Source organism: Medicago sativa, chromosome 2, assembly GCF_051527215.1.
Source record: "Medicago sativa cultivar Bolivia chromosome 2, Bolivia_mono, whole genome shotgun sequence".
Classification (NCBI taxonomy): Eukaryota; Viridiplantae; Streptophyta; class Magnoliopsida; order Fabales; family Fabaceae; genus Medicago; species Medicago sativa.
The window spans coordinates 74,579,468-74,606,326 of NC_140750.1; the positions used below are offsets into that span (position 1 = coordinate 74,579,468).

General features: G+C 32.5%; 3 protein-coding genes and 1 long non-coding RNA gene across 7 annotated transcripts; 1 reads left to right on the top strand and 3 right to left on the bottom strand.

Moving 5' to 3' along the window:
• Positions 1-434: 434 nt before the first annotated feature.
• LOC146950681 (Heavy metal transport/detoxification superfamily protein) lies at positions 435-1,791 on the bottom strand. The gene is made up of 3 exons (XM_085746658.1): positions 1,654-1,791; positions 1,342-1,417; positions 435-1,024 (listed from the first exon to the last, which is right to left on the bottom strand). The coding sequence occupies exons 1-3, from the start codon at positions 1,657-1,659 to the stop codon at positions 678-680; spliced, it is 429 nt and encodes a 142-aa protein (XP_085602784.1). The 5' UTR covers positions 1,660-1,791; the 3' UTR covers positions 435-677.
• A 6,240-nt stretch (positions 1,792-8,031) lies between these two features.
• LOC146950682 (uncharacterized) lies at positions 8,032-12,178 on the top strand. 2 transcript variants are annotated; one of them, XM_085746641.1, is made up of 5 exons: positions 8,032-8,175; positions 8,464-9,488; positions 10,168-10,656; positions 11,565-11,737; positions 11,850-12,178. In XM_085746641.1, the coding sequence occupies exons 2-5, from the start codon at positions 8,510-8,512 to the stop codon at positions 11,988-11,990; spliced, it is 1,782 nt and encodes a 593-aa protein (XP_085602767.1). In that variant the 5' UTR covers positions 8,032-8,175; positions 8,464-8,509; the 3' UTR covers positions 11,991-12,178. The 2 variants fall into 2 exon arrangements, with proteins under 2 accessions (XP_085602767.1, XP_085602768.1); XM_085746642.1 differs by having other exon boundaries at positions 8,468-9,488.
• Positions 12,179-13,599: 1,421 nt separating this feature from the next.
• Positions 13,600-19,099, bottom strand: LOC146950683 (uncharacterized). The gene is made up of 7 exons (XR_015025484.1): positions 17,891-19,099; positions 16,796-17,757; positions 16,490-16,711; positions 14,847-15,118; positions 14,592-14,648; positions 13,994-14,494; positions 13,600-13,900 (listed from the first exon to the last, which is right to left on the bottom strand). It is a non-coding gene; the product is annotated as an uncharacterized LOC146950683 (long non-coding RNA).
• Positions 19,100-22,989: 3,890 nt separating this feature from the next.
• Positions 22,990-26,540, bottom strand: LOC146950684 (heat shock 70 kDa protein 4-like). 3 transcript variants are annotated; one of them, XM_085746643.1, is made up of 3 exons: positions 26,439-26,540; positions 25,884-26,138; positions 22,990-24,969 (listed from the first exon to the last, which is right to left on the bottom strand). In XM_085746643.1, the coding sequence occupies exons 2-3, from the start codon at positions 26,110-26,112 to the stop codon at positions 23,303-23,305; spliced, it is 1,896 nt and encodes a 631-aa protein (XP_085602769.1). In that variant the 5' UTR covers positions 26,113-26,138; positions 26,439-26,540; the 3' UTR covers positions 22,990-23,302. The 3 variants fall into 3 exon arrangements, with proteins under 3 accessions (XP_085602769.1, XP_085602770.1, XP_085602771.1); XM_085746644.1 differs by lacking the exon at positions 26,439-26,540 and adding an exon at positions 26,283-26,368; XM_085746645.1 differs by lacking the exons at positions 25,884-26,138; positions 26,439-26,540 and adding an exon at positions 25,235-25,376.
• Positions 26,541-26,859: the final 319 nt, after the last annotated feature.

Consider the following 26,859-nt stretch of genomic DNA (forward strand, 5'->3'; position numbering starts at 1 on the left):
CATTTGTATCTTAAACATCAAAATTTATTGGTAAGAAGACATTGTAGTTTGGCAATCCCTCTATCTAATTCTCCAAACTAAATTGCCAGGTTTATTCATGAAATTATGTTATATATGTCTAATAGTCAAGGTTATTTGAGATTTTTTTACTTATGTGAGTTTATTTTTAATACTTCAATGTCAGGGCTAGTTAGTAGGTCAATTTTGATGCAAGCAAACATGGAAAAATACATGTTGAAATCCTTCAAAAGTTTCACTAGCTAAGTAGCATAGCATATAAATGAAAACGGTACATCTTATGACATCCTCAATCTCCAATTTTTTATCATAAAGAAAATCATTTTAGAGTTGAATAATCATTCTCAAACTAGTTGACTTCAAAGGTATCATCAACTCCAATATACACTTCAACGTTAAATTGGGTAAGAAGAATAGAACACAGGAAAAAAAGTGTATAGTAGTCACTAAAATAAATAACCAAAATGGGACGAAAAAGCTTGCATTGTTACATACAATTTAAGTTTTAAATTAAAGCAATTCATACTTTATATTTTTTGGTGGCGGCTGGGATTCGAACCCCGGACCTTGCATATATTATGCATTCTCCATACACGAGGACAATTCATACTTTATATTAAAAAGTGCATAAAGTTTTTATTGGTTTGACCATGAAATGATCACATAATAGAACAAGCATGAGGATTATCATCACTAAAAGTTGTACCAGTTTGATGGCCAAAGATTGAAGATTGAGAAGGATAGTGATAATGGCTAGGATCACTACTATCATAACCATGCTTATAGTAGTTATAAGATGAGGAAGGTTGTGAAGCATAATGGGGAATAGGGCCATTGCAAAGATGTTGTTGATAATATTGACTTTGAGATTCTGTTGTGTGAGGAAGCTGCCATAACTCAGCCCTAAGTCCAGTTTTTCTAACCCTTTTTAGAACCTTCTTCTGATCAGCATATCCATTCACAGTCACCTTTTGTAACTTCATGTCTATTTCAATGTCATCCACACCTTTAAATACATATAAAAAAAATACACAATAGAATTAATAAAGCAAAAAATCATATGATCACTACTAAAGAAATTAGATTTCGTGACATGGACTTAAAGAAAATAAAGGTGAGATTCATCTCTAATTTGATCAATAAACTTGATTAATGAGAAAATAATTAGAATTTTTTATTTTAGAGTCATGAATAATATTAATATATTGATCTAGCTATAACAAGTGACAATTGTATTTTGAATGTGTTCTACTTATTAATTTATGATTGTACCTTGTGCTTGGAAGGGAGATGAAAATGTACAAAATAAGCAAATGAAGGTACCTTTCATTTTCTGAAGTGCAGTTTTCACTTTGTTTTCACATCCAGGGCAATCCATGTGCACCCTCATCTCTGTAATCTGAAAGAAATTAAGATAAAGAAAGAAACGTTAATTTCTTTTGTCCAAGATCATGAGTATCTCAAAGTTTTTAATCAAGAACTAATCAATGAGTGTCGAATTTATTTTTTTACACTATGAAGAATCAAGCGTAGAGAATTAGTTAAAGAAACATCGATTTTAATCCTCATCTATATGTATAATCGATAAAGTCATGGAAAAAAATTAGATGAAGAATGAAAGAAAGGGTTGCTTACAGTCATTTTGCTCTTAATTTTGGAGGTTGACTCACTTGTAAAGTGTCAATATGGCAATAATATGCGTTTATATTATTGATGGTTGAGGCTAAATGTAAATGAATATATAGAAAGTTTTGATGGTTGAGGCCTCGTCTTTAATTGCTTGTCATGGGATGTAGGGATGGGTTTATATTTTTAGGGGTAGTGAATCATATAAAATATTGATTGGGCAGGCCTAAATGCACCGACTTTAAGTTCTTATTGTCTTTTTCAGGATTTTCAGATTAGAAATTGAAGCAAAGTGGAAGTATTGCTTTATGAATGGATCAACCACCTCAATGTGACAATGTCACACTGTCACATGTATTGATTCTGCTGAAGTTAAGGCACATATATAGATCAGGTCCAATTTAATATATGAGGTTGACTTTGTGTTTACAAATTGCATCACCGATTTTCTTCTTCTATTCTTTTTTAAGAAAAAAAAAATACTTTTGTAGTTATTATAATTTTTTGTATAATACAGTGCAGTAAGAATAAAAACATGTATATTGCACAACTAAAAATGCAGTGATGAAGCTCAATTTTTTATATAAAAAAAAAAAAAAACTATAGAGAAGATTTCTACTCGACATATACTCTAATATGATTATCCTAACTCTAGCATATGATTCTCTTTGACGACCAAGTTGGCTCAGCCACAGCTCATGTTTCAGAACCCTAGACTAGATGAGGGATTAATTATCCTAACACCTCTAGCATATGATTCATATCATGTGTCACGCAATATACCAAATAAATGCAACTGTCTTTGAGCTAAAAATAGCATACTGATTAACCCATAGCCATAGCCTATGCTATTATTGATTATTAATGGAAAATATAGATCACGACACGATTTGTGATGCGATAAGAAACATTTGATTTTTTGATTTATTGTATAAATGATGTATTTGGTCTATATTCTATACTAAATACATTAATTATTCAATGAATTAAAAAATCAACTTTTTCTTATAAATAAGAACGGAGAAAGTATGCTTTTGAGGGATTTAGTGCATTGTGTTTGTGTGTCCTAGTAAGCACATTTTTTTAAGCAAAAATATGTATTTTTTTTTGAAGCAATGTATTTTTTTTTTGGAGCAGAGTATTGACATATATTTTTTTGATAGATCATTATTCACATATTTTTGGTTTTATAATTTCTACATGTTTTTTGACAGATCATTATTCACATATTTTTGGTTTTATAATTTCTACATGTTTTTTCTTGTTGAATAATATAGTGGCAATAATTTCACTTCTTATGGTGAAAAAATTGAAAATTATGAATTTGAATCCCAACATTGCATATTACAATGTTTTACGAAGTTATTGATACTCATGCAAACGTTTTTATTTATTATATACGAAGTGTTTATTAGTTTACTTAAATAGAAAAAAAAAAATGGTCTCCCCTACAAAAAATTGATATGGAATCTACTCACTCTATAATTCTTTTATAAATTTTGTATTATTTCAAAATCAGAGTTTTGTTGATATTATAAATAATATGCACTTGAGGTCTCAAACTTTATTTGAAATATGATTTAAGTTCTCCTAAATCTCATATTTTGATATGGTAATTTCACACATTGGTGGTAGAGGGTTGGATATCTCAATTGGTTTGAATTAAAAATTAAGGAGTCAGAGATCCAGAGTTTAAATCTTTATCAAGAGAAAAACAATATAACAATTAGCACACTAACATTTGCCATTAAAACAAAAGCTTCGCACATTGATACAATTTTACTTGTAATCCATATTTTTGACTAAAATTTGGTAAGGTTTGGGCAAAAAAAAGTGGTATTTTTGGCTGTAATTATATCATATCATCATCTTTTTTGATAAAAAAAAAAAAAAAAACAGTAATTATAGTACGCGAAAAGTGTCAACATTACACTACAAAAGAGAAAAATAGACGTTGTAAATCTTGTCTTAAATCTTGTCTTGTCTTGTGAATGGGAAAAAATCATTAATTTATGTCAATGGAGAATGTTAACCAATGTCTCCGGGGCATTGGTTAAGCAGTTAAAAGAGGTGTAAGATTTATTAAAAAGTGGTGTAATAATTAGTTAGTTAAAAGTAATAGTTTATATTTCCAAAATTTTTTTTATACTTTTGGATTCCTTAACTAGTGTTCCGCGGGCACCGGTTAACAAAACTATATATCAATTTGATTACTTGAACAATAACATTGATCTTCTCAACTAATTAAGCAATAATTTGCCTAATCATTACGTGCTATCTTTAAATAGTTTAAGTGAAATCTTGTGTTCTTTACTCTTGCTATCTACTCCCTCCGTCCCATATTATAAGCAAAAATAATAATTTCACACTTATTGTAATGTGCTTCTAAAGACTATTTCTAAAGTTATAGTAAGCCGTATCAGACCTTTCTTGAATGATTTTATTGGCCCTTTCCAGAGCGCTTTCATTCCTAATAGAGGTACTTCTGATAACGCCATAATTGCGCAAGAGATTGTTCACCACATGCACAAGAAAAAAGGTAAGAAAGGACTTTTATTGTTTAAAGTGGACTTTGAAAAAGTTTATGATATGGTGGATTGGAACTTCTTGAAATTAACTCTATCTGAATTTAGGTTTCCTCATTCTATTATAAATTTAATCATGAGTTGCATTACCTCTTCTTCTCTTTCCCTTAAGTGGAATGGTGAAAAACTTGATAGTTTCAAACCTAAGAGGGGATTAAGACAAGGTGATCCACTCTCACCGTACCTTTTCGTTCTTTGCATGGAAAAATTATCTTTAATGATACAACAGCAAGTTACTAACAACATTTGGAAGCCAATAAGTATTTCAAGAGAGGGTCCTAGTTTTTCCCATCTATTGTTTGCTGATGACTGTCTTCTCTTTACTGAAGCCAAGACGTCACAAGTTAAATTGGTCCGAGATGTGTTGCAAAATTTTTGTTTGGCTTCAGGATTGAAGATTAACATTCAAAAGTCAAAATTTATGACATCCTCAAATGTGCCTCGACCGAAAAAGAACAAATTTGAAGTTGTCCTTCAATTTAACCATACTTTGCAACTTGGTAAGTACCTTGGCTTTCCTATGTTGTCTGGTAGAGTTAAAAATTCTGCTTTTCATTATATCCTAGACAAGATAAATGGTAGGTTGGCAGGTTGGAAAAGAAATTTACTTAGTAGATCAGGTCGAGTCACTTTAGCCAAAAGTGTTGTGACTGTCATGCCTATTTATACTATGCAAAACCTTTGGCTTCCATCTGGTATTTGTGATAATATTGATGCCATGGTGCGTTCCTTTATATGGGGAAGAAACTATTGTCATTGGGTGAATTGGAAGAACTTGACTAAGCCCAAATCTCAAGGTGGTTTAGGCATTCGTACAGCTAGGAACACATTTGGGACATCTTACACCAACCACAAAAGCTCTGGGTTCAGATGATTAGGTACAAATACATGTCGGATACTCATATTTTGCATTCTTCTTTTAAACCTGGTGATTCTTGTATATGGCGTGCTATTGTGAAGGCAGTGGAAATATTAGGACCAGGTTATATATGTAGAGTCGGGAAAAGACATATATCTGTCTGGTATGATAAATGGATAGATAATGTCTACCTTTGCAATGTTGTGCCATATGTTGATATTAGTGACACAGACCTTCGTCTTTGTGATTTGTTTGAAAATGGGGTTTGGAACTTCAACAAACTCTATACACAACTTCCTTCTTTTTACCAAGATTGTATTCGTAGCATTACCATTGATAGTGACTTTAATGATAAACTCATTTGGAGTGGCTCCTCCAATGGTATATATTCGGCCAGTCATGGTTATAGATGGTTGGATCAACATTTAAATCAACAAGTGGAGACCAATACTACCTGGAGTTGGATTTGGCGGTTACCAAATACTGAAAATTTGCGGCATTTTTGTTGGTTAGTGATGCATGGTAGTCTTCCTACCAATTCATTTAGAGCTTCACGTCACCTCACCTCCAATACTTCTTGTCATAGATGCGGTGCTGCTGTTGAGAGCGATTTGCATACTCTACGGGATTGCCCTAAAGCAATGTCTATTTGGACGTATGTTTATCCTACCTATCCTAACAATTTTTACATGCAGGATTGTCAGCTTTGGTTTAAACATCATGCTACAATGGAGGCAGGTAATAAGTTCATAGTAGCTTGTTTTGAAATTTGGAGAAATAGAAATGAACATATTTTCCAAAATGTGCAAAAAGATACTTGGAATTCTGTCAACAACATAATATCTTATCATGCCTCTATGGTTCACGCTCTTGGTACCACTAGTAAGCATCATGTGGTCCGTCAGGTTCGTTGGAATCTCCCTCCTGAAGGTTATATTAAGATCAATGTAGACGGGCTTCAAATCGCGTGGGACCTTGGGTATCGATCTATCATCATGGAATTGGACTCTAGGACAGCTTTGGATCTTATTGTAGATACTAATCAGAATGACTTTCATCCTTATGCAAACTTACTTTCTCTCATTAGGAAGCTCTATTCTCTTCCTTGGGTGGTCTCATTTAATCATACTTTGAGAGAAGGCAATGAGTGTGCTGACTGGTTGGCCAAGTTTGGGGCTAAAAATGTTGATTCCTTAAAGACGTGGATGTCTCCTCCTCCTCAGCTAAGTCTCACTCTGCTAGCGGATACCTCCGGAGTATTTAGACAGAGATTTGCTTAGTTTTTTTTATTGTTTTCCCTTTGATCAAAAAAAAAAAAGAAAACTAAAACATTAATTTGTAACATAGTTTCTTGTGTTATCCTTGAAATAAGTTTTATAGAAAGACGTAAAAACAATTTTCATTGGTTGTTGATTATAGAGAAAATGAAAGGGAAAGCAAATTGAATGCAGATTGCATTTAATTTTTCTTTGAAAAATATGATTTTTTGAAATAACATAATTAAATATGATAAAAATTGTTTTTCTTTGCTTATAATTTGGGACAAAGAATATGAGTTTTTTCTTCTTCTTATAATTTAGGACGGAGGGAGTATTCATCTAATCTAATTTTAGGTATTTTTTTGCTCATTCACTGTTTAAGCGTTTTCTTTCTAACCTTCTTGCTTCTTCTTGAATATTTGTTCCTTTTAAAAGTCTAATTTGAGAATTTGAGAATGGCCTCATCCGTTTCATTAATCCGTAACCAAAATGAGGACAATGTTGAAGTGAACTGTCACGAGACTAGTTTCCCTATTCAAAATCACATCACCCATTCTACGGACCTGGATCCCCTGCTGTAACTGCTTCACGCAGTTTCACGCAGTGGTCGATCTCAGCCATTGAACACTGATCCAACGGTTACGATAGTTTTGTCAGTTTTCACACACTTTAATCTCAGCTACTAGAATTTGATCGGATGGCTGGCATGACTTACAGCACCTGCTGTTACAGTAGGAAATCTGCATCCCCCACGGACAGCACTTGTGTGACATTATGTCACGGTGACATTAAATCTGGACCACACAACACACATTGTCACACAACATCTGGACCACACAACACATACAACACATCTGGGCCACACAACCCAACACCTTTGTGTGGCCCAGATTTAATGTCACCGTGACATAATGTCACACAAGTCTTGTCCCATTCTACCTACCTTGCATAACCAATGTGGCTTCTAAGGCATTCTTTGTGGATTCAGTCAACTACAAACTTCCACTTGATTGTGCCCTTCACTGATGAAAAGAAGCCAAGTGAATTTATGACACAAATCCTCGTCCAACTTCTAACTACACTTCATTTGGTACAAGTTGCTAAGACACAAGATTGGAACAAGCGGGAAATATGTAAATTTATAAATTTACAAAAATTTTTTAAACAAATAAAATATAATATTAAAAATTATGTTAAATTATTTAAGTTTGAGGTTTGTAACGAATTGGTCTTTGAGTTATTTTGGTCATACAAATTGGTTTTAAGTTTGAGTTTGTAATAAATTGTTCCTTTTCGAGTTATTTTAGTCACATATAAGTCCCTTAAGTTTGAGATTTGTAACAAATTGATTATTTAAGTTATTTTGGTCACTCATAAGTCATTTTAAGTTTGTAAACATTTTTGATTTAGTCATTCTACCACATCATCGTTTTTTGGAGTATTTAGTTAACAGAATGATTAAATTGAAAATATTTACAAACTTAAATAACTTATGTATGACAAAAATAACTTAAAAAACAACCTCTTACCAACCTTAAACTTAAGGAACTCATGTGATGAAAATAAAAATTATCCTAAAAACCTTATTTATCCTAAAAATTAAAAACCTTATTTTATGGAGAATGCTAACTATGCAATGGTTAGCAAGACCCTTATTTTATTTATCTTAAAAATTATTGTCGTTAGTTCACTTCTGAACTTGAACTTGACTCTCCAAAATGCAAAACAAATTGTAGAAACAACTTCTTCTTCTTCTTCTCCTCTATCCACCTTTCATCATCTTCTATTCTACTCTCTTCCGTCTCTCGCTATACCGTAACAACATACTGTAAGCATCTCAACTTTCTTCATTCTCCTTATTTTTCATGCCTTTTTATTTTTATTTTTATTTTTTTATATTTCCTTTTCAGATTTCTATTTTTACACCTTTGTAAACAATAAATAAATCAACACCATGCAATGTTACTAGTTGAACTACAATTTTTTAACTAAAGCTTTTTTCTTTATTTATTTCGTCAGATTTCTATTTCGTCATGATTCATTTTGACCTAGAAATTATTCAATCGAACAAACTTGTTGATTATTTATTTATTTTTTTCCTTATTTTGTTTCTCAGGAAGAGTTTGTAATTGCCGAGGCTTTCCATTTTCTATATTTGAATCATGGATTTTGAGGTTTCTGATAGGAGAGAACATGTTTCTTGTCAACATTTTGAATCTGATGATGATGATGGTATTCCTTTGTCACAAATGTTTCCCAATGCTGTGGGTTTGGTAAAATGTGATGGTTCTGTTAAGAAGAGGGATTCAATGTTTGATAACCCCGATTCCTCCTTGCATGTTTCTGTTAAGAAATCAAAGCTGTCACCATATCATCATCATGCCCAAGATGAAGATGATCTTCGTCAAGTCATTGATAAGGACCGTGAAAGGAAGGAAGAGGAACTCAAGGCTCTTTCCCAAAAAATTGCCGAAATTACTGTGGAATTTATGGCCAAAGAGATAGAGCTTGATGCAGCCAATAACTTAATTGGTGAACTAGAGGAAAAGTTAGAGTCCGAAAAGAAGAAGTTACTACAGGTAATATCAATGAAGAAGCGCTTTGAAGGACGAGTGGAGGAGCTTGAATCAAAGGAGAAGCACTTGGAAGGGCGAGTAAAGGAGTTGGAATCAAGAAAGAAGCAGCTTGAAGGACATATGGAGGAGTTTGACCCAAAGGAGAAGAAAGAGTTGGTTAATGAACTGGAGTCAGAAAAGAAGCATATCGAGAGCGGACTGCAGGAGCTCGAATTTAAAGAAAAGCAATTTGAAGGACAAAAGAAGGAGTTTCACTCAAAAGAGGAGGAGTTTACAGGTCGAGTGAAGGAGTTCAAATCAGAAAAGAAGCAATTTGAAAGCCAAGTCGAGCACTTCAAATCAAAAGAAAAGCAATTTGAAAGACGGTGGAAAGAACTTGAGTTAAAAGAGAACAAGTTCATAATACAGGTGAAGGAGTTCGAATTAAAAGAGAAGCAGTTTGGAAGACAAGTCAAGGGTCTTGAGTCAAAGATGAATAAATTGGATCGACAACTAAAGAAGCCTGAGTCGACAAAGAAACAGAATGGTGCATTAACAGAGCATATTGCCAAGGAGAAAGATTTGGGTAAATGTTCTTATTCATCTAGTTTATTGATTTAATTTCATTATAATTGTTCCACTTAATGATGATGATGATATTTTTTATAACCTGACCTACATAGTTCTTTAAAAACATTCTTAATCATGTTAATGTTGTATGTCTTAGTCAATTTGAAAAGCTTTTCCTCCAATTTTCATATCACTGACACCCACACACTGTCAAACTAATTTTATTTGGATTGTATTTTTCACCCTTGGAACATTTTATGAATCTTTCAAGTGCAAAAAGCTCTTACGTTTTTATGCATGCTAAGGTTTAATTATAAGATTATGGTACTGCTAATGAATAATTTCTGTATTAATGTAGTTTCATTTTTTCAAGTATTTTGCAAAAAGTGTAGGTTCAATATTTTGACAAACAGTGAGGGGCACTTAATAATCCTATTAGTGCAACTATTTCTAGCCTTGTTGATTAATCAATGAAATCGATCACTGCCTATAGTGATCAAGTTCAGGTGCTATGTTGACATTGATTATAATTGTTATTATAATGCTTTTTCTACCACCCATATATTTCAGTTTAGGAGATGATGGCTTACATTCTTGTATAGTATATGATATTTTTTAAAATTCTTATTCACTATCATTTACTGATGCTTTTATAAATGTGAGGGAGCTTAATTATGTATTATCTAAATATGCAGTTGCTTATATGGATGATCAATTAAGTCGTACCTTTGGTGGAAAAAGTTTTCAGTTGTACACGAGTGATAAAACTGATGGAGTTGAGTACGATGGTATTTTAGTCGATCTGCTAGAATCATCAGATCCATCCAGACTTGTTTTGGACATGATACAGAATCCCATTGTTCCATTGTGTAAGAAGGGAGACAATGTTGTGATTATTGCCGATTACCAAATCCTGCTGCTAGAACAACTTATGAAAATCTCACCAAATATTGAGCCTTGTGTAAGAGACGAGGCATTGAAGCTAGCACTTGATATGAAAGCCAACATGAAAGAAAATAGTAAAAATTCTTTGGGGGTTCTTGGTTTTCTACTTCTTTTGTCAAATTATGGATTGGTTACTTATTTTGATGAAGATGAACTTTTGGAGCTTTTTGCATCTGTTGCTCAGCACAAGATTGCTGTGGAGCTGTTTGGAACCCTGGGTTTTGCCAATAAAGTTTCTGGTATGTTGATGTAGATATGCTTTAGATGTTTTATCATGATTATCAAATTAAATTTGTTCATATCTATTGTTACTTACCCTACCATCCTATCTGCAGTCAGGATGAGGTGGTTATGGCTATTTATGATGAAAACTTAAAGTTGCTAGTCTCTGAGTTAGTGCAGAACTCTAAGATAGGGCTAATTTTTACCCAGTTTCTCATTTATCGTGAATGAAGTTTGGAGAAGTTTGTGTTTTAAATTCAAATTTTATTGAAAGTGACACAGAAAAAGTAAATATTAAGATTGTTGTATGAACTGTGAAATCTAAATTTGCTGTGTTTTTTTTCCTGAGGTTTTATGGAAAATCACCTATATATTTTTCTTAACATCACAGTAGAAAAAACTAACAATTTAGAAAGAAAAAAAATTGGCATTTCAAAGAGATTTTTTTTTTTGTTGTTGCTGCTAAAACACCATTTTCAATTGGTGGAGAAAAAAAGGAACCAGTTAAAGGAAATGGGTGAAATGAATCCTTTTAAAAAATTGGACAACTCTTGTTTAAATTCAGAAAGTTGAACTAGATTATAAGTAATAACTATGGAGGATATATGCAAAGATACTAAGATTAATTTATTAGTTGTTGGTATGAAAATTGAACTTATATGTAATTGGCTTCATTTGTTTACCCAACAATTTCTCATCTGTTAAGGAAAAAATTGAAATCTTGGTTTTAATGCTTGGAAAGTGAAATAGACTTGCAATTTATGTCTCCTTTTATGTATCTCTTCTAATTTATAAATGGTTTGAATTTTTTTGAAATATTCAGTGCAATCTGCTTAGTTTTCTCTCTCTTGGTTCTAAGTTTAGAACTTATTTTATGCCTGCATTAGTAAAGTTGCGGTGAAGTGGAATTTCTTGCACCTTGCAGACTTTGTTGAGAATCTTATCAGGAGGAAGCAATTTGTTGTGGCTGTTACATTCAGTTGTGCATATAATTTGGCTGACAAGAATAAACTAGTTGATCTCTTGCAAGAACAGATCCGGAATGCCAAACTGATTTGTGAGAGCAGTTGCAAGAAAACCAACTCGATTGAAATCAAGGTTCTTTTGTTTTTCTTATTAATTCTATTCTATGAAACTTTTCATTTTCACAAGTACCCCTGCATGATAACTATAAATAACCAATAAATTATTACTATATACTTGAACTCAGGATAAGGCCAGAGATCAAGAAATTGCTAGTCTGAGAACTGTTTTACAGTGCATTTTGGATCACAACCTGCAATCTGAAGATCTTCTTGATAAGGAGATTCAATATCGCATTCTTGAGCTTAAAGCGCATAAAGGCCATTAGTCTTTGTAGTGGAACAGACCAATATGTATAGAAATGGGGTAATGCAAACCTGCTAACTTAGTACACTACCATTGTACCAAGTTATTTGGAGTACATGGCTCTCTGTTTCTTACTCTATGTAAAAGGTCTAATAGGAATGAATGAAAACTCATGATATAGTTAACATGATTATCTTTATTTATTGGCTACCTTTTCTTTCTCGGTGTTTTTATTTATTTCTGTATTTCTTAGAGGTTTAAATTCGTTTGTATGTAGAAATGTTTTTTATACAAACTAGTTATTTGGAGTACATGCCATATGTTACTAAAGTTTTGAATAAAAGCTTAATTATATCAATTTTTTTTTTAAATGTAGATCTTTATATATAAAGATCTTTGTAACGAAACTATCCTTTTCTTTTTAAGTAAAGGAGGGTCCCTAACCCTTGAACACATTTTACTCGAGTATGAGGATACATTTTATTATATTATGCGTTAAATATGTTTTTAGTCTCTATAAATATTCCAAATTTTCGTTTTAGTCCTTATAAAATTTTCAATCATCACTTTTGGTCATGAATTGACTTAAAATTCAATAATAATATAGAAATTGACCTTCATATGATTATCAAAATTCCCTTTTTCATCTCTCTCTCACACACTCATCCATAGATATGTGACTGACACACATCCATAGATATGTGATCAATCACAAGGTCTTTCTATACTCTATTGCATAGATAAGCAAATTTCTGTTTTTTCAATGATGATTTTTTGCGTTTTGGTTTGTTTTCTTCGTCTGCAAATCGTAGGTGTTATTTAAAATTCTAACTTTAGAGTTTACTTGAACTGAAATCATGTAACCTTACATAATCAAAGCTTACGGTTTACGTATGGCTTGAAACTTAGATTTTACGGAACATACATTAACTGAATGTAGGCATATGTGAAACAAGTTGATGTATGCATTGTTTTACAAATTTTGTATGTACGTAAACTGAGTTCATGCAACATCCGTAAACCAAGTTCAGATAACCCTCATAAAATTGCAGAGATTGGGTTCGAAATTGAAATGATGTGCTAGAATTTGATTACATAATCGAAATTGGATGGAACATTATAGGTCTGAGAGAAGGAGAGAAACGTTTGTGAAAAGAGAGGAGGAGAGAAACTCTTGTTACAGGGTTTTGGAATACGAAAGAAAGGGTTTTAGTCATTTCAGTGGTGTAACAAAAAAATTTAGCAGGTGTTACTTGAAAATTTTATATCCTACCTAAGCAGAATAAAAAAGTCAATGTCGCTTTTAATCAAAAGTTATGAGAAAATAAGTTTTGATTCAAAATAATTAAATGTAAGAGTTTAGCAGCAAAGTCACACCTTAAGAGATATATCGTGGACTCATTTGCTCTCCAACATATCAAACGATCGTGCAACTTTTTATCATCTTAAATGCACTTATATACAAATAATTAAATATATTTTTTTATATTTAAATTATAGTATTTAGAGAACATGAGGTGATTTCTAAAGATTCTTGATCACACCCTTCAAAATTTGAAAATATTGGCCCTATTCTTTTTTCTTGGTCAAGTAGCCTAATCACTATTCAAACAGTGGAAAAAAGTGAGATATCTAGGATTCAAAAATCCCTTATAAATAACGAGTACAACCAAGAGTCTTCCTAGTACCACAAGGGATTAACTGAACATCAAAGTATCACCCTGTGGTAGAAACAAAACAACAAGAGAACAAATCCACAATAGTTGATCACACTTGGGGAGTGAACCAGCCAATAATACATTAGCTTATTTTTGTAGACTGTACAACATAAATGCACAAATATTCATTGATCTATGTTGCTTCCCACAACTGCAACTCTACGTTGAGATTGAGATTGTGTTGCTATCAATTCCGCTTGATTTCTTCTGATCCCTGCAAAATTTGACATAAACAAAAAGGATCAAGGTTTATGCTCGGTTTTGGCCCAAAATTTGACTTTATGCTGTGAAGATAAAACGTACATACATCCAAGGAACTTGAGCAGTGCACCGGCCAGGATGAAAGAATGTCTTTTTAATTTGGATAGTCTGCAGAGGCGTCATTTTGAATTACACATCCCAACTACGTTGGCACCCTAGCAATCCAACAATCATCTACAGCACCGATTTCTGATTTAACACCTCTTGATTCCCAGATAGACATGGTGTTGTAGAATAATTTCAAGTCAACTTGTGTTGATGGCAATCAGCCCCTCTCTCCTTACATATAGAACAAATCTGACGTTTACAGCTTTGTTGGAATACATGTGTGCACAACAAATGTCATGTTCTTTTCAAACTGTTGGCGTAGTAGTATTCTTTAGATGATAGAGGATCATCATTGAGGAATACTTGGCGTGGCGGGATGTGTCAAATTGAAACTGATTCTTCTGGCAGAAGCTCAGAAGTTACTTCTATTTTCAAATAATTCATATTAAAGGATGATATCATTATGTTTAGTGTTGAAGGAGATATCATCCACAAAGACCTGAAAACGGCATAAAATTCAAAGATTATACTAATTTGCATGGAACTCTTGATGATGAGAAAATCATATGAACTTAACTTCAGGTTTAGACTGTCACCTAACTAAGTGTATGAACCTCGTCTTTAATTGAAGTGTGCGCGTCAGCGTATGGCACCTGAAATATAATGATATATGAAAGTCTGTGACAATTTATAATTGCAACTTCAATTTGCATTCTGCTCATTTTTTAAAATGATTAAGAAAATCAAATTCAGACAGTCACTGATATGCAGCAAGGAATCAAATTTCTAATAACCAATTCAAACTTTCATGACAATTAGATGAAGTTAAAAAAGAAGGTTGACATACCCACCTCCATCGCCAGAATGTCTTTGGCTTTGCCTTTGGGAGGATTGACATATCCCATGGCCTTTAAAGATCTACTTTTCACTACTTTTTTCAATGTATTTCCATACTCACCTCCACACGCTTTTTCAATGATCTCGGCTTGATCCATAGCATCAGCAGACCAACCGTCTCCATCAAAGTACCGCAGACGAGAAAACAAACGATCATACATGTTGGTTAACCAACAACTACGTTTTCTTTAGAAGGCGACATTACAAGCTTTGAGTTGTTAACAAGCTAAACACCATAAAACTTTGTTTCAGATGTCTCAGATGTCAACTAGAATCTAACAGATAACCATGTACAAAATTTTTATAAGGAGTAATATATAATAAAACCATAACATTAAAAATCAATGAAATCAGAGTTAAATTATGAACCATAGTCTTACGGCTATTCAAATAAAGTTCATAGTAGATAGAATTCATAAGTTGTTAATCGTGAAAGTCATTCGCGCGAAACAAAAATGACGTTTAATATCGTTGAATCTCTATTGATTAACTCAAATACACAATAACCTCCAAATAACAGATTATTGTCTCTTTTGAATATAAAAAATTCAAAAGACATTTTCTTTGTGTATGTTATGTCATCATATTTTTTTGGCAAAAACTTCTCACAGCTCTCTATGAGAATTTTGGGGCTTTGTAGGAAGCTTTTCATTCAAACAGTCAGCTTTAGCATACTTCGCAAAGGATGAGAGCATAAATAATTCAATATTTACTTTAAACAAAAAACAACAAGTAAAACCCTCACCACAAAATTCCCCTTTGTGATTTTCGCAATGATATGATGTCTTGTGGTGTTAAATGTTTCGCAATGATTTTGAATATGGTTAGATTCTAGTTGACATATAAAACAAAATTTTATGGTGTAGTTGTCTATTTATATGCAGAAAATTAAAAATCATAAGCAAGCAACTTACAAAATATCTTCTTAGATTGGATAAATATATCATTTGAGTTTCTAAAGAAAACGATTTGTTAAGTGGGCACAAAATCCTACTTAACAACTCAAAGCTTGTTATTTTGCCTACTCTTAAGTCGGATTCCGCATCGACCTAAAAAGTGTTATGTTTAACAAAGAGACTTTCTGCAACTACAACCTACAGTTTTGGAGTCATGAATGGCAAATCAGACAATAATGAATATTCAAATCCATATCAATTTCTTTTTAAATAACATATCAGGAAGTGACCAAAAACATCAAAAATATTAATATATAAAGACGACTGTTTATGGCAGATAACTATTTTCAATTTACTTCCATAAGAATATTAAAATGTAATCTGATGTTCATGTACATGCATGCTAATTTCTAAACCATATGGTATTTGTTAGAAACTTTAGGGATTCAGAGACAAAGTAATCTAATATCAGAATTACGAACTATTGATCCGACAAAAAGTTATATGATGGATAAAAATGGTAGTTCAATTATCTAACTAAATATTACTGACAGCAGTTACTACTGAAAAGAGTTTTAATAATAATAATAAAAATAATAGCAAACAACAACAACAATAATAATAAAAGGCACCGAAATGTAAAATAATATACCTTCGTACAATATTTAACCAATTTAAGTGTAGAGTTTTCTTAGTCTTACCTCATCAAGATTCACATTCTCTTTCGATTTTCTGCCTTTCTTCTCGACGCTCAAAAAGTTTTTTCTCTATGGTCACTAAGCGTGGTTTTCGGCAGGTCCTTGGCACCAAAAACAACAGTCTTTTGTAAGGGAACATGCATTTCCGTTTTCAATTTCTTTTAAGTGGCATAAAGGACATATTTGATGCTGCCATCATCTTTTGCATGTATTGCAGTCAACCCACTAGAAGAAACAACAATCATAAAGGGTTGGTTTAAATTTCTCTATATCAAGCTGAATTACATAGTAAAGGGAATTAAAACTTACTGGTTCATCAAGTACTTCATTATTCGTCTTTTGTTCCAGAAGCCAGTTGAATGTGATGCACTCACCTTTAGACTTCTTATAGTAGCAGTCGGAGAAAAAGCAACACTTTGGATCAAAAAATTTAGTTTGCTTTTCGCTTGATGGGTTTGCCACAACATGAGCAAAAAATCTGTACCGATGTAAAGGAAAGATCTTTCGTTGCACATAATTGGCATGTATCGTCGTCACCTGATATTAAATTCTGTTAAAAAAAGTGTCAACTTGTATATGGCTTAAAAAAACACAACTTCATAATACACACAAATTCCAATGTTAAAGCTATAAACAGTAACACACAACATTAATTAAAGCTTATACACAAAAGGCTTACACAACATGAATTATAATAAAACCAAATGCATACACATTATAATAGTGCTATTATATAACCTTAATAGTTAACATGAACAGAAAAAATCGCAAGGAAAAATTAACAAATGTATAAAGAATCTTGATGGGCCTGAACATGCACGCTCACACACAAACAAATTAAATGGAAAAAAAATAAATTTATTGAAACTAAAAACAATTCTATCAAAGAAAGAACCACAAAGTCAATTCTATCAGAAAATCAATATTGCAAAAATAAGGATTGAGACTTGGAAAGAAATCACAATCTAATTTAAACGTGCAATTATTTGCATGTTGTTGAGGAAAATAGCTTCCACCACCAGAAAAAGTTAATGTTATAAAGCACATTGGTATCAGCAAATGCGGGGATTCGGACAAAGGAGGCAGCTCATGAACAGTAGAAGGCTGAGATAGTAGCACATCCATATCAGAAAATGTGGGGATTGATTCGGGAAAAAGGAGGCATCTCATGAGATAGTCCTGCTTCAGGCACACGATAATAAGCATTAGCAAAAGAGATTGCATCATCCAGTCGAGCTTCCACACGTTGATTCAACATTCATATATGCTTCCTGCTAAATATGTAGAAAAACAATTGAGCTTAATTAACAACATATAGGTACAACTTGCATTTGATCCTATTATTGGCTGAAATTTATTAGCAAATATAATCTTGCATGCTTGGACACAATTCAAGAAACAAACCTTTGAAGCAGCAGACAAAAATAATAGCTTCCATTCCAACACAGTTGCAATTTTTTCAATATTACTTCCAAAATCGATCAAAAATATCTTCCATTCCAGCCTAGTTGCAATTTTCTCATAATTAATTTCAGATCTGATCAATTTTGAACCGAAGTAAATAAAATCATTTGTTAGTAAAGTCTAAACTCAGTTGGAGTATATGTTGAACTAAAATTACTTACATTTCATTTCTCATCCAATGGCGGTTGTATATCATTTCAGGATGATCACGCAAGTTTGTGGAGAAACCTACTTGATTTATTAGATATTGATTGCTTAATTCATCAAATGCTCTCTTCTGTGGGATGCTTGAGATACAAGGTGAAAAATCTGTTGGTAATTTGTATCCAAATATTCTCAAGATGAGAAGCCTTTGGGTGGTATCTTCTCGCTTTGTTATCTATCTTCTTCTATATATATCTTTGTAATAGAACCTTGGATTGATATTAGGCTTCCATTATGCTGATGTGGCACATCTAAAATAGCTCCATTCTTATTTAGTTGTAATAGAACCTTTGGATTGTTATTATACATACATACATACATTAACGTGGGATTTTAATTAACTCCTTTGTTTCCTTCACATTGTAACTCCCAATTAACTATTTTAGAATATGTATCATTGTCTTGGGTAAAAACAGTGAGTGTTACTCTCTATAATTAAATTGTCCTAATGAAAGGTGAAACGGTTAACATCTTTTAATGTTTTATTCTGCATACATCTGACTAGCCAGCCTTTCAATTCAACGATAATTCAAAGCAAATCCTTTCAATTCAACAATAAGAATTCAAAACGGCAGAGTGAATTATATATATACACACACACACACACAAGACCTCTCTACATATGAGCATGTGCAACTTCAACTGAGAGGGCTGTGCATATTACAGAAGAAATTTTTTCGTTTATGATCTCATTGTGTGTCTTCTTTTCTTCACATTCAACGAGGAATGTTTGCAAAGGGGATGACAGAAGAAAAGGTAAGCTGCGGGCCTGCTGTTGCTGTTGGGGGGTTTTTTCTGATTTTTATTTCCCTGTTTTGGTGTGTGTCATTGCCTACCGGTTTCTTCGGAACTGTTTAGGCCTAGGTGGGTTGTATATTTTGTGGTGTTGTTGTTCTACTGTTTGGAGTTTGTTTAGGCCACCTGTGATGGGGTAGGGACTTTTGGATTCCAAATTTGTGCTTGCCGATGGCTTTTGTAGTCCTGATTGCTACTTTGCACATTTTGTGCAATTAGCTGTTATATATATATATATACTGTTTTCAAAAAAAGATTCAACGAGTGAAACTATTTCACTTTTAGCTTATATACTTTTAATATAAATTAGAGCCAGGTTATTCATATTTTCTATGTTGATTAAGCTTTAGTTTTCAAGGAAGTGCAAATAGTGTGGTAGATCAAATCATATAAAGTGTATGAGGATCATAGTGTGTTTGAACAAAAGTCGAACTAAGCTATTTCATTTTTATAACTTTGGTAAAATGCATTATGATTATCTTCAGTTCAGTTCTCGATATGAAAAATATCATGAAAGTGTCCTTCAATATCGTGAAATATGAGCTTGATTTGGTATCTAACGCATATCATTTTTCTTCAATGGTTTCATGAAAAGGATTCCCTACGTTTGGGTGCCTTTTTTAAGTTAGAAGTCATTGAGATTTTTTGTATTCTTTTTTTTTTTGAAGGAGATTTTTCGTACTCTTAACGTATGATTTAAATACAATCAGATATAATTGTCACAAATTTGTGCTCTTAATGTATGATTTAAATACAATCAGATGTAATCGTCACAAAAATACAATAAAATGTACTGTATGATATTAATTACTATGTCTATAGTGGAGTTAAAATTAATTTGCTGTGGTTGTTAGAAATATTATAAAAAAGATTAGAAAAATATAATTAAGTTTGATACTTTTTTTTACCAAATTAAGATTGATAATTCTTTCAGGTAAAAGACTGTTTTTTTTTTTTTTATAAGAATCGAAAATTATATTAACTATTCTAGCATAAGAGGTGCAAATAATACAAAAGAAAAGTTAAAAAAATCTACAAGAGTCGCATAGAAAAAATGCTGCAAGAACTATGAACATCAAGAAAACCTTACAATCAAGACAACTAAGAGGATTTATCCACTTATAGTTCAAATTCTAACAGAAGATTTTATATTTAGCTCTTATCCACCATCAAGCATGGATTTTCACTCTGTTCGCGAAGATGATACTTTATGCCCAACAAGCAAATTGTTTTGCTCTATACACATACTTCAAGCATAAGCCAACCAAATGACTTGGAAAGATTCTCAAGACTCCTTTTTAAAAGAACGAAAAATATAAAACGTTTGCAGTGATATGCGAATTCTATTGAAAGATGTTATATGATTGCACTTTTAAGATATTTTTTAGATTCCGACCTGTAATTTGAAAAAAAAAATTTATTTTAGATCTTCATAAATTTTAACGGTTCAAAATCGATGATATGATAGAGGTAAATCAAAATTCGCTCAAATTACGGAATGTCAAAGTACCTTAGTTTTTTAAATTTTATGCCATAAAAGTACCTATAATCGTTGATAAACTAATATGGATTTCCTTACTTCTAAAAATTATTTTATTTTGATTGTATTTATTTTTGATAATTTTTTTATTATAAATTAATATAAAAAATAGTCACAATGTGATATTATACAACATGTTTAATTACTATGTTAAGATATTATAATTTTATTTGTAGAAATATTTTAGTCAAACTCGTGCAACGCACGGGTTAAATACCTAGTAAAATATTATTCCCTCATCAATGTTCATAATGTCACATAAACTCGAAAGACAAAAAACGGCATTATCAGAAAATTAAACAAACCACTAGTTAAGAGTAGATTATATAAACACAAATATTAATGGCAATCAAAAACATGTGAAAAACGTAATATAACTAAGAAGCTTTGAAACTACTGAGTCAGAAAACAAAACAAATACTCCATCCGGTCACTATTATAAGCAAAAAAAAAAAGAACTGCTTTTTATTTTATTGAACGAGGGATGTATGTGGTCATTAATATAGATCACATACATAAGTAGTTTTTTGCATATAATAGTGACCGGATGGAGTGATTAACAAACATAAGTTAAAAGAAAATTTTACCAATGTTCCTGATATAACATAAACTTGAAAAATGGAAATAGGAATTCTCATAAATTTAAACAAACTCATAATTAAGTGCATAAATATAAACTATGAAGCACTGGCACATACATTTAGAGAGAAAAATAAATTAATTAATGGATTGTATGTGTTGTCGTGACAGAATCAAAAGTGTCATGCTCCTATGCAATCAGAAAAATAAAATAAAAATAAAAAAAACATAGCTGAACAGAGACATATGGGTTCCACTTTGGTGCCATTAATGGCACCAATGGCACCATCCAATTCCATCTCCACCACACACACACACATCACACACACATCCCCACGCGGACCCACACACATCAACGGTCAGGATCTCTGCTATGGCACCAATGGCACCATTTCTAAGTCACTGAAGTATTTCCCCAAAATTTGATCATCAAAATTCAAAATAATTGATATAAAAATTCATAATCATGAGAAAATTTCGGTGGCTACTCTCTTCTATAAAGATTTTAACGAAAACAGATTTAATGTACAATCATTTCAATTTATGTACACATTAAACATTATTAGTTGACTACCACTATCTCCGAATACTAGTTTTTTTTGGTGGTCACGGTTCGAACCCGACCTTGCATATATGCATTGTACATGTCAACTGAGCTAAGCTCACGAGCTCCGAATACTAGTTAAGAAACCAAGAATATTCATAATTTCTTAATGGTGATGTAATTATTTGTTATAAATGGTGATGTAAAAATAATAAAAAGTTTATTTGCGCTAGTAAAAGAATAAAAAAAAAGTTATTTGCTCTTTCAAAAAAATTATTTGTTGTAATTAATTTTTTTAATGGCATTTGTTGTAATTAATTGTTATAAATGGTGATGTAATTTAATTTTTTTTAAGAAGCTAAATTAGACCACACAAATTAGCACGGGAGAGAATCGAACATGAAACTTTGAAGAGGATGAATAATTAATTATTATAAAGTGTACATACATATTTTAGATAAAATTATAGGGTAAGAATGGAAGAAAGACCCTGCATTGTTAGAAAAATCATTTGAGGAATGCAAAAGAAAGGTGCAAGTAGATGAGAAGAGATTGCAGCCCATAAAGGGAGATTTGCTACAAAGAGCTCAAGACAAAAGAGATAGAACGTAATCAAGTCATCAACAACATTTTGTGTAGAATTGAATTTGATCTTATAAAATTATCGAATTAAGTTGAGTTTGAAGTGTAAATTGTTCATGTTTTGAGAAGTTGATATAGAATTCATGGATTTAACTCATTTATGGATTTGACCCATAAATTATTCTTGTGTCCACAATGTCACTTAACATGACACATTATCACTTAACACTAAAAGAGGGACTAACATGATCGATACATTGATAATTGATAATATCTACAAAATAAGGAACCAAGTTGGTACGAGTTCCTAATTTGAGTGACCAAATTGAGTATTCAGATTCACTAAGACTTTGGTTTGGGTTGAGTTGAGTTGTCAACAGCTTGAAGCAAACACAACTATAATAGATAATTGACAATCAACATGAACATACCAGAGATAAATTTTTGCAAATATAGAATGGTACAAAAAGAGTGACTTGTTAGTGACAGAATCAATGCTCAGATTATCCTAATCATATTATAAAGGCCTCATCTTACACTTTCATGCAAATTATGAAATGAGAATAATTTCCTGCACTTCATAGCCCTACATTCCAACCAATTTTTTAACTCTCAATTCAGTTAAAGGAATGTTTCCAAGGAACAGTATCCTATCATTGCAGCCAATTTTTTAAATTTGTCAAAGCCATGTTTTCTTTCTTTGAGATCATTGGTTAAATGCATAGATAGCACAACAGTTTCCTACAATTTTCTTATCTCTACGCCCAACAGTATATTAGCAATCACATACTCATATGCCTATCAATGCTACTATTATTGACATTTCAAGTATCTACACACCTATTACATAATTGCTGAATATAGGATTAAAATTTCAATTCAGAAATATAGATTAACTTCTAAAAATGTATTACTCCTATCAATTTATGAAGCAAGCAGATAAATATATAAACATACTAGAAGGCTTTTATCCAAAAGAAAGAGAATCTTGAAGACTAAATGGAAATCTTTCAGGAGAGGTTGGCTTCATATATGAAACGAAAAGAAAAGCATCTAAGTCATGGTTTCAGCAGCAACAATTTTAAGAACCAATTGAGAGAACAAAAATCTAGAGAAATTTGCTTATAATGTGCTGGAATATACTCTCAAGCTCCTTCAAATGATTTTCAAGAACATCTATTTCGCCCTGCTGGGTACTGTCAAGCAAACTTGTGGCCTTTGTAATTGCAGAGTTAATCTTGTCAGTTACTTGAGAAGAGAGCTTTAATTTAACATCCTCATTCTTCAGAGCATTCCTTAACTTGTAAACACAGTCATCTAATGCATTCATTACATTGGCCTTCCTTAGAAATTTCTCATCTTTAACACGGAAACCTTCAGCTTCTCTAATCATTTCTTCAATTTCTTGAGATGACAATCTTTCTTTGTTATTAGTTATTGTAATCCCATTCATACTACCAGTGGATTTTTCATTAGCAGAAACAATTAAGATACCATTTTCATCAATAGCAAAGCATACCTCTAGACGGTGACCGCGAGGAGCAGCTGGGAGGCCAGAAAGAGTAAAAGAACCAAGCAGATTGTTGTCACTTGCTCTTGCTCTCTCACCCTCATAAACTTTAATAGGAGCAGTAGCTTGGTTATCAGTAGTTGTTGCATACCTGTGTGTTTTCTTGACAGGAATGCTAGTGTTCCTAGCAATTACCACACTCATTATATCACCTTTGGTTGAAACACCAAGAGAAAAAGGTGCAACATCTTGCAGCACAAAGTTTGGAACTTTCTTAAAGCCTTCACTCAACAAAGCAGCCTGCACAGCTGCACCAATAGCAACTGCCTCGTCAGGGTTAATGCTCTTACATAGATCCTTCCCAGCAAAAAATTCTTGCAATAGTTGTTGTACTTTTGGAATTCTAGAGGAGCCTCCAACAAGAACAACATCATGTATATCACTCTTGTCCATCTTGGCATCACTGAGGCAACTCTTGGCGGTTTTCAAACACTCATTGAAAAGATCCATATTGATTTCCTCAAACTTAGCACGAGTGATTGATGTAAAGAAATCAATGCCCTCATATAAAGAATCTACCTCAATGGTGGTGATAACAGCAAAAGATAATGTCCTTTTTGCTCTCTCGCACGCTGATCTCAACCTCCTTAAGGCTCTTGAGTTTGCAGTAATGTCCACCTTGTTCTTCTTCTTAAACTCCTCTGCGAAGTAGTCCACCATCCTATTATCAAAGTCCTCTCCCCCGAGGTGAGTGTTTCCAGCTGTGGCCTTCACTTTGAAGACCTTATCCTTTTTCTTTTTGAATAAATCAGAGACCTTATCCTTAATTGTAAGGAGAGACACATCAAAAGTCCCACCACCCAAGTCAAAGATGAAAATATTTCGTTCTCGCACAGAGTTAGTTCTTTTGTCCAGACCATATGCAATAGCTGCAGCAGTGGGTTCATTGATTATCTTCATAACATTAAGACCAGCAATGGTACCAGCATCTATGGTTGCTTTCCGCTGATAATCGTTGAAATAAGCCGGCACAGTAACAACTGCATTCTTGACAGGTAATTGCAAAAATGTCTCTGCAATCTCGCGCATCTTTGTTAGAATCATAGATGAGATTTCTTCGGCACATAGGTGCTTCTCCTGTCCCTTGTACTCAACAGAAATCATGGGTTTCTCATTCACTCCGGAAATGACCTTGAATGGCCACAACTTCATATCACTTTGAACAACAGAATCATTAAACTTCCTACCAATTAACCTCTTAGCATCTGAAAAAAAATACATAATCATTCAATTGTCCGACTAATATATCAATGCAATGAAACAATAATATTTTTTTTGAAGCAAAGAAAAGACATGAGGTGACCAAATGGGAAAGTCATATCAACTAGGTTGGCATCGACGCCACTGCCTCAAACAAAAACCACATGCTAAAATATATTAAAAATAAAATAAAAATAACAAAGTTTGTGGAACATAAACCAAACCTAAGAAAATAAAGAGAACATTAATCTAAACGGAAAAAAATCAGACCTAATGAAATCATTGAATACTATCCAACCAAGTATAACATCTGGATCCCTCAAAAAAAAAAAAAAGTATAACATCTGGAATTAACCCCAAAATCAACTAATTTATCAGCACAAGAATTAACTTCTCTATATGAGAAAGTTAAAAGCTAAAGAAAACTTCAATGCAATAATAAAATTAAATACATGAAGTAGTGGCTAATAGAAATAGAAAGGCTAAATTGCACTTTTGACTCAAACTTTCACAAACTGGCAAATTTATCCCCTAACTTTCAAAATAGTACTTTTAGACCCCTTTTGCAAAAGTGATGCCCCCGTTGATTTTGACCAGATCAACGCCGGTGTTGGCAGCCAAAATTGTCAAATTGTACAAGTTGGTGTCAAAAGTGCAATTTAGCCAAAATACAAAATAGACATGTGACATGACATTTGAGTCATTAAATTTGGTGACCACGCATGTGTTGACCTGGTCAAATCAAGGGGATATCACTTTTGCAAAGGGGTAAAATTGAGGCCAAAAGTGCTATTTTGAAAGTTTGAGGGTCAAAATTGCAAGGTTATTGAAAGTTGGTGGGCCAAAAATGCAATTGAGCCAAATAGAAATTTACAGGGTTCAAAACCAAAGAAAGAAACAAAAAGGATTAGATATGTACCAAAGACAGTGTTTTGAGGGTTGGTGGCCGTTTGATTCTTAGCAGCATCACCGATCAACCTTTCATGATGAGTAAAAGCAACAAAAGAAGGTGTTGTTTTGTTGCCTTGATCATTGTGAATAATCTCAACTCTGTTTTGTTCATCTTGCCACACAGCAACACATGAATACGTTGTTCCAAGATCTATTCCTACAGCCACATCACGTCCTTCGTATTTTGGTGCCATCATCTCTCTCAAGTAAAATCCAAACAAAGCTTCACAACAACAACAAGTCAAGATTAGGAAGTTAATTCTGTTATATTTTCTTTTTTGGTTTTTAAATCAACAAACAAGTAGAATTGATCAAAGCTTATGTGAAGGTCCAAGAAGTACAATGAATTTTAAACACACACACACACTACACAAGTTATCGCCGAAACATTGAAGTTTGAACAACCGTAACCGTAACTCGAAGAAACAGAGAAAAAAGTAACCCAAGAAACAGACCAAAGGCAAAATGTAATGAGAAAAACAACACAAAACTAAGCAACACAGAAATAGGGTTTAGTTCTAACAGTAGCAGCGATGGAATAGTATAAGCTCACGCCAAGAAATAAGGGTTTGGTTTACTTTTAATGCAAAAGAGAGACTCTTATTTTTATACGAAATCTATTTAAATCTTCTTATTACATTCTAAATTAAATAAATTAAATCGCTTTTTTATTTTTTTATGAAAGTTTTTTTTTTTTTTTAACATGTAACACTTTTATGTTTAGTGGAACCGACTTTATTCAGTAGAGTATGACTTTTATTTTTTAAAAATCAAATTAGCTCATCAATATTGGCATCAAAGAAAATCGAATCTAAAACTTTGAGATGAACATATTCTAAAGTCTCAAATCAACGTCATTAAACCAACCCAATTAAGTTAAGATTCGGTTGTTGTTACTGTACGAAACACTTTTTAAGGGTATTACCAATCTATTGTACTCACTT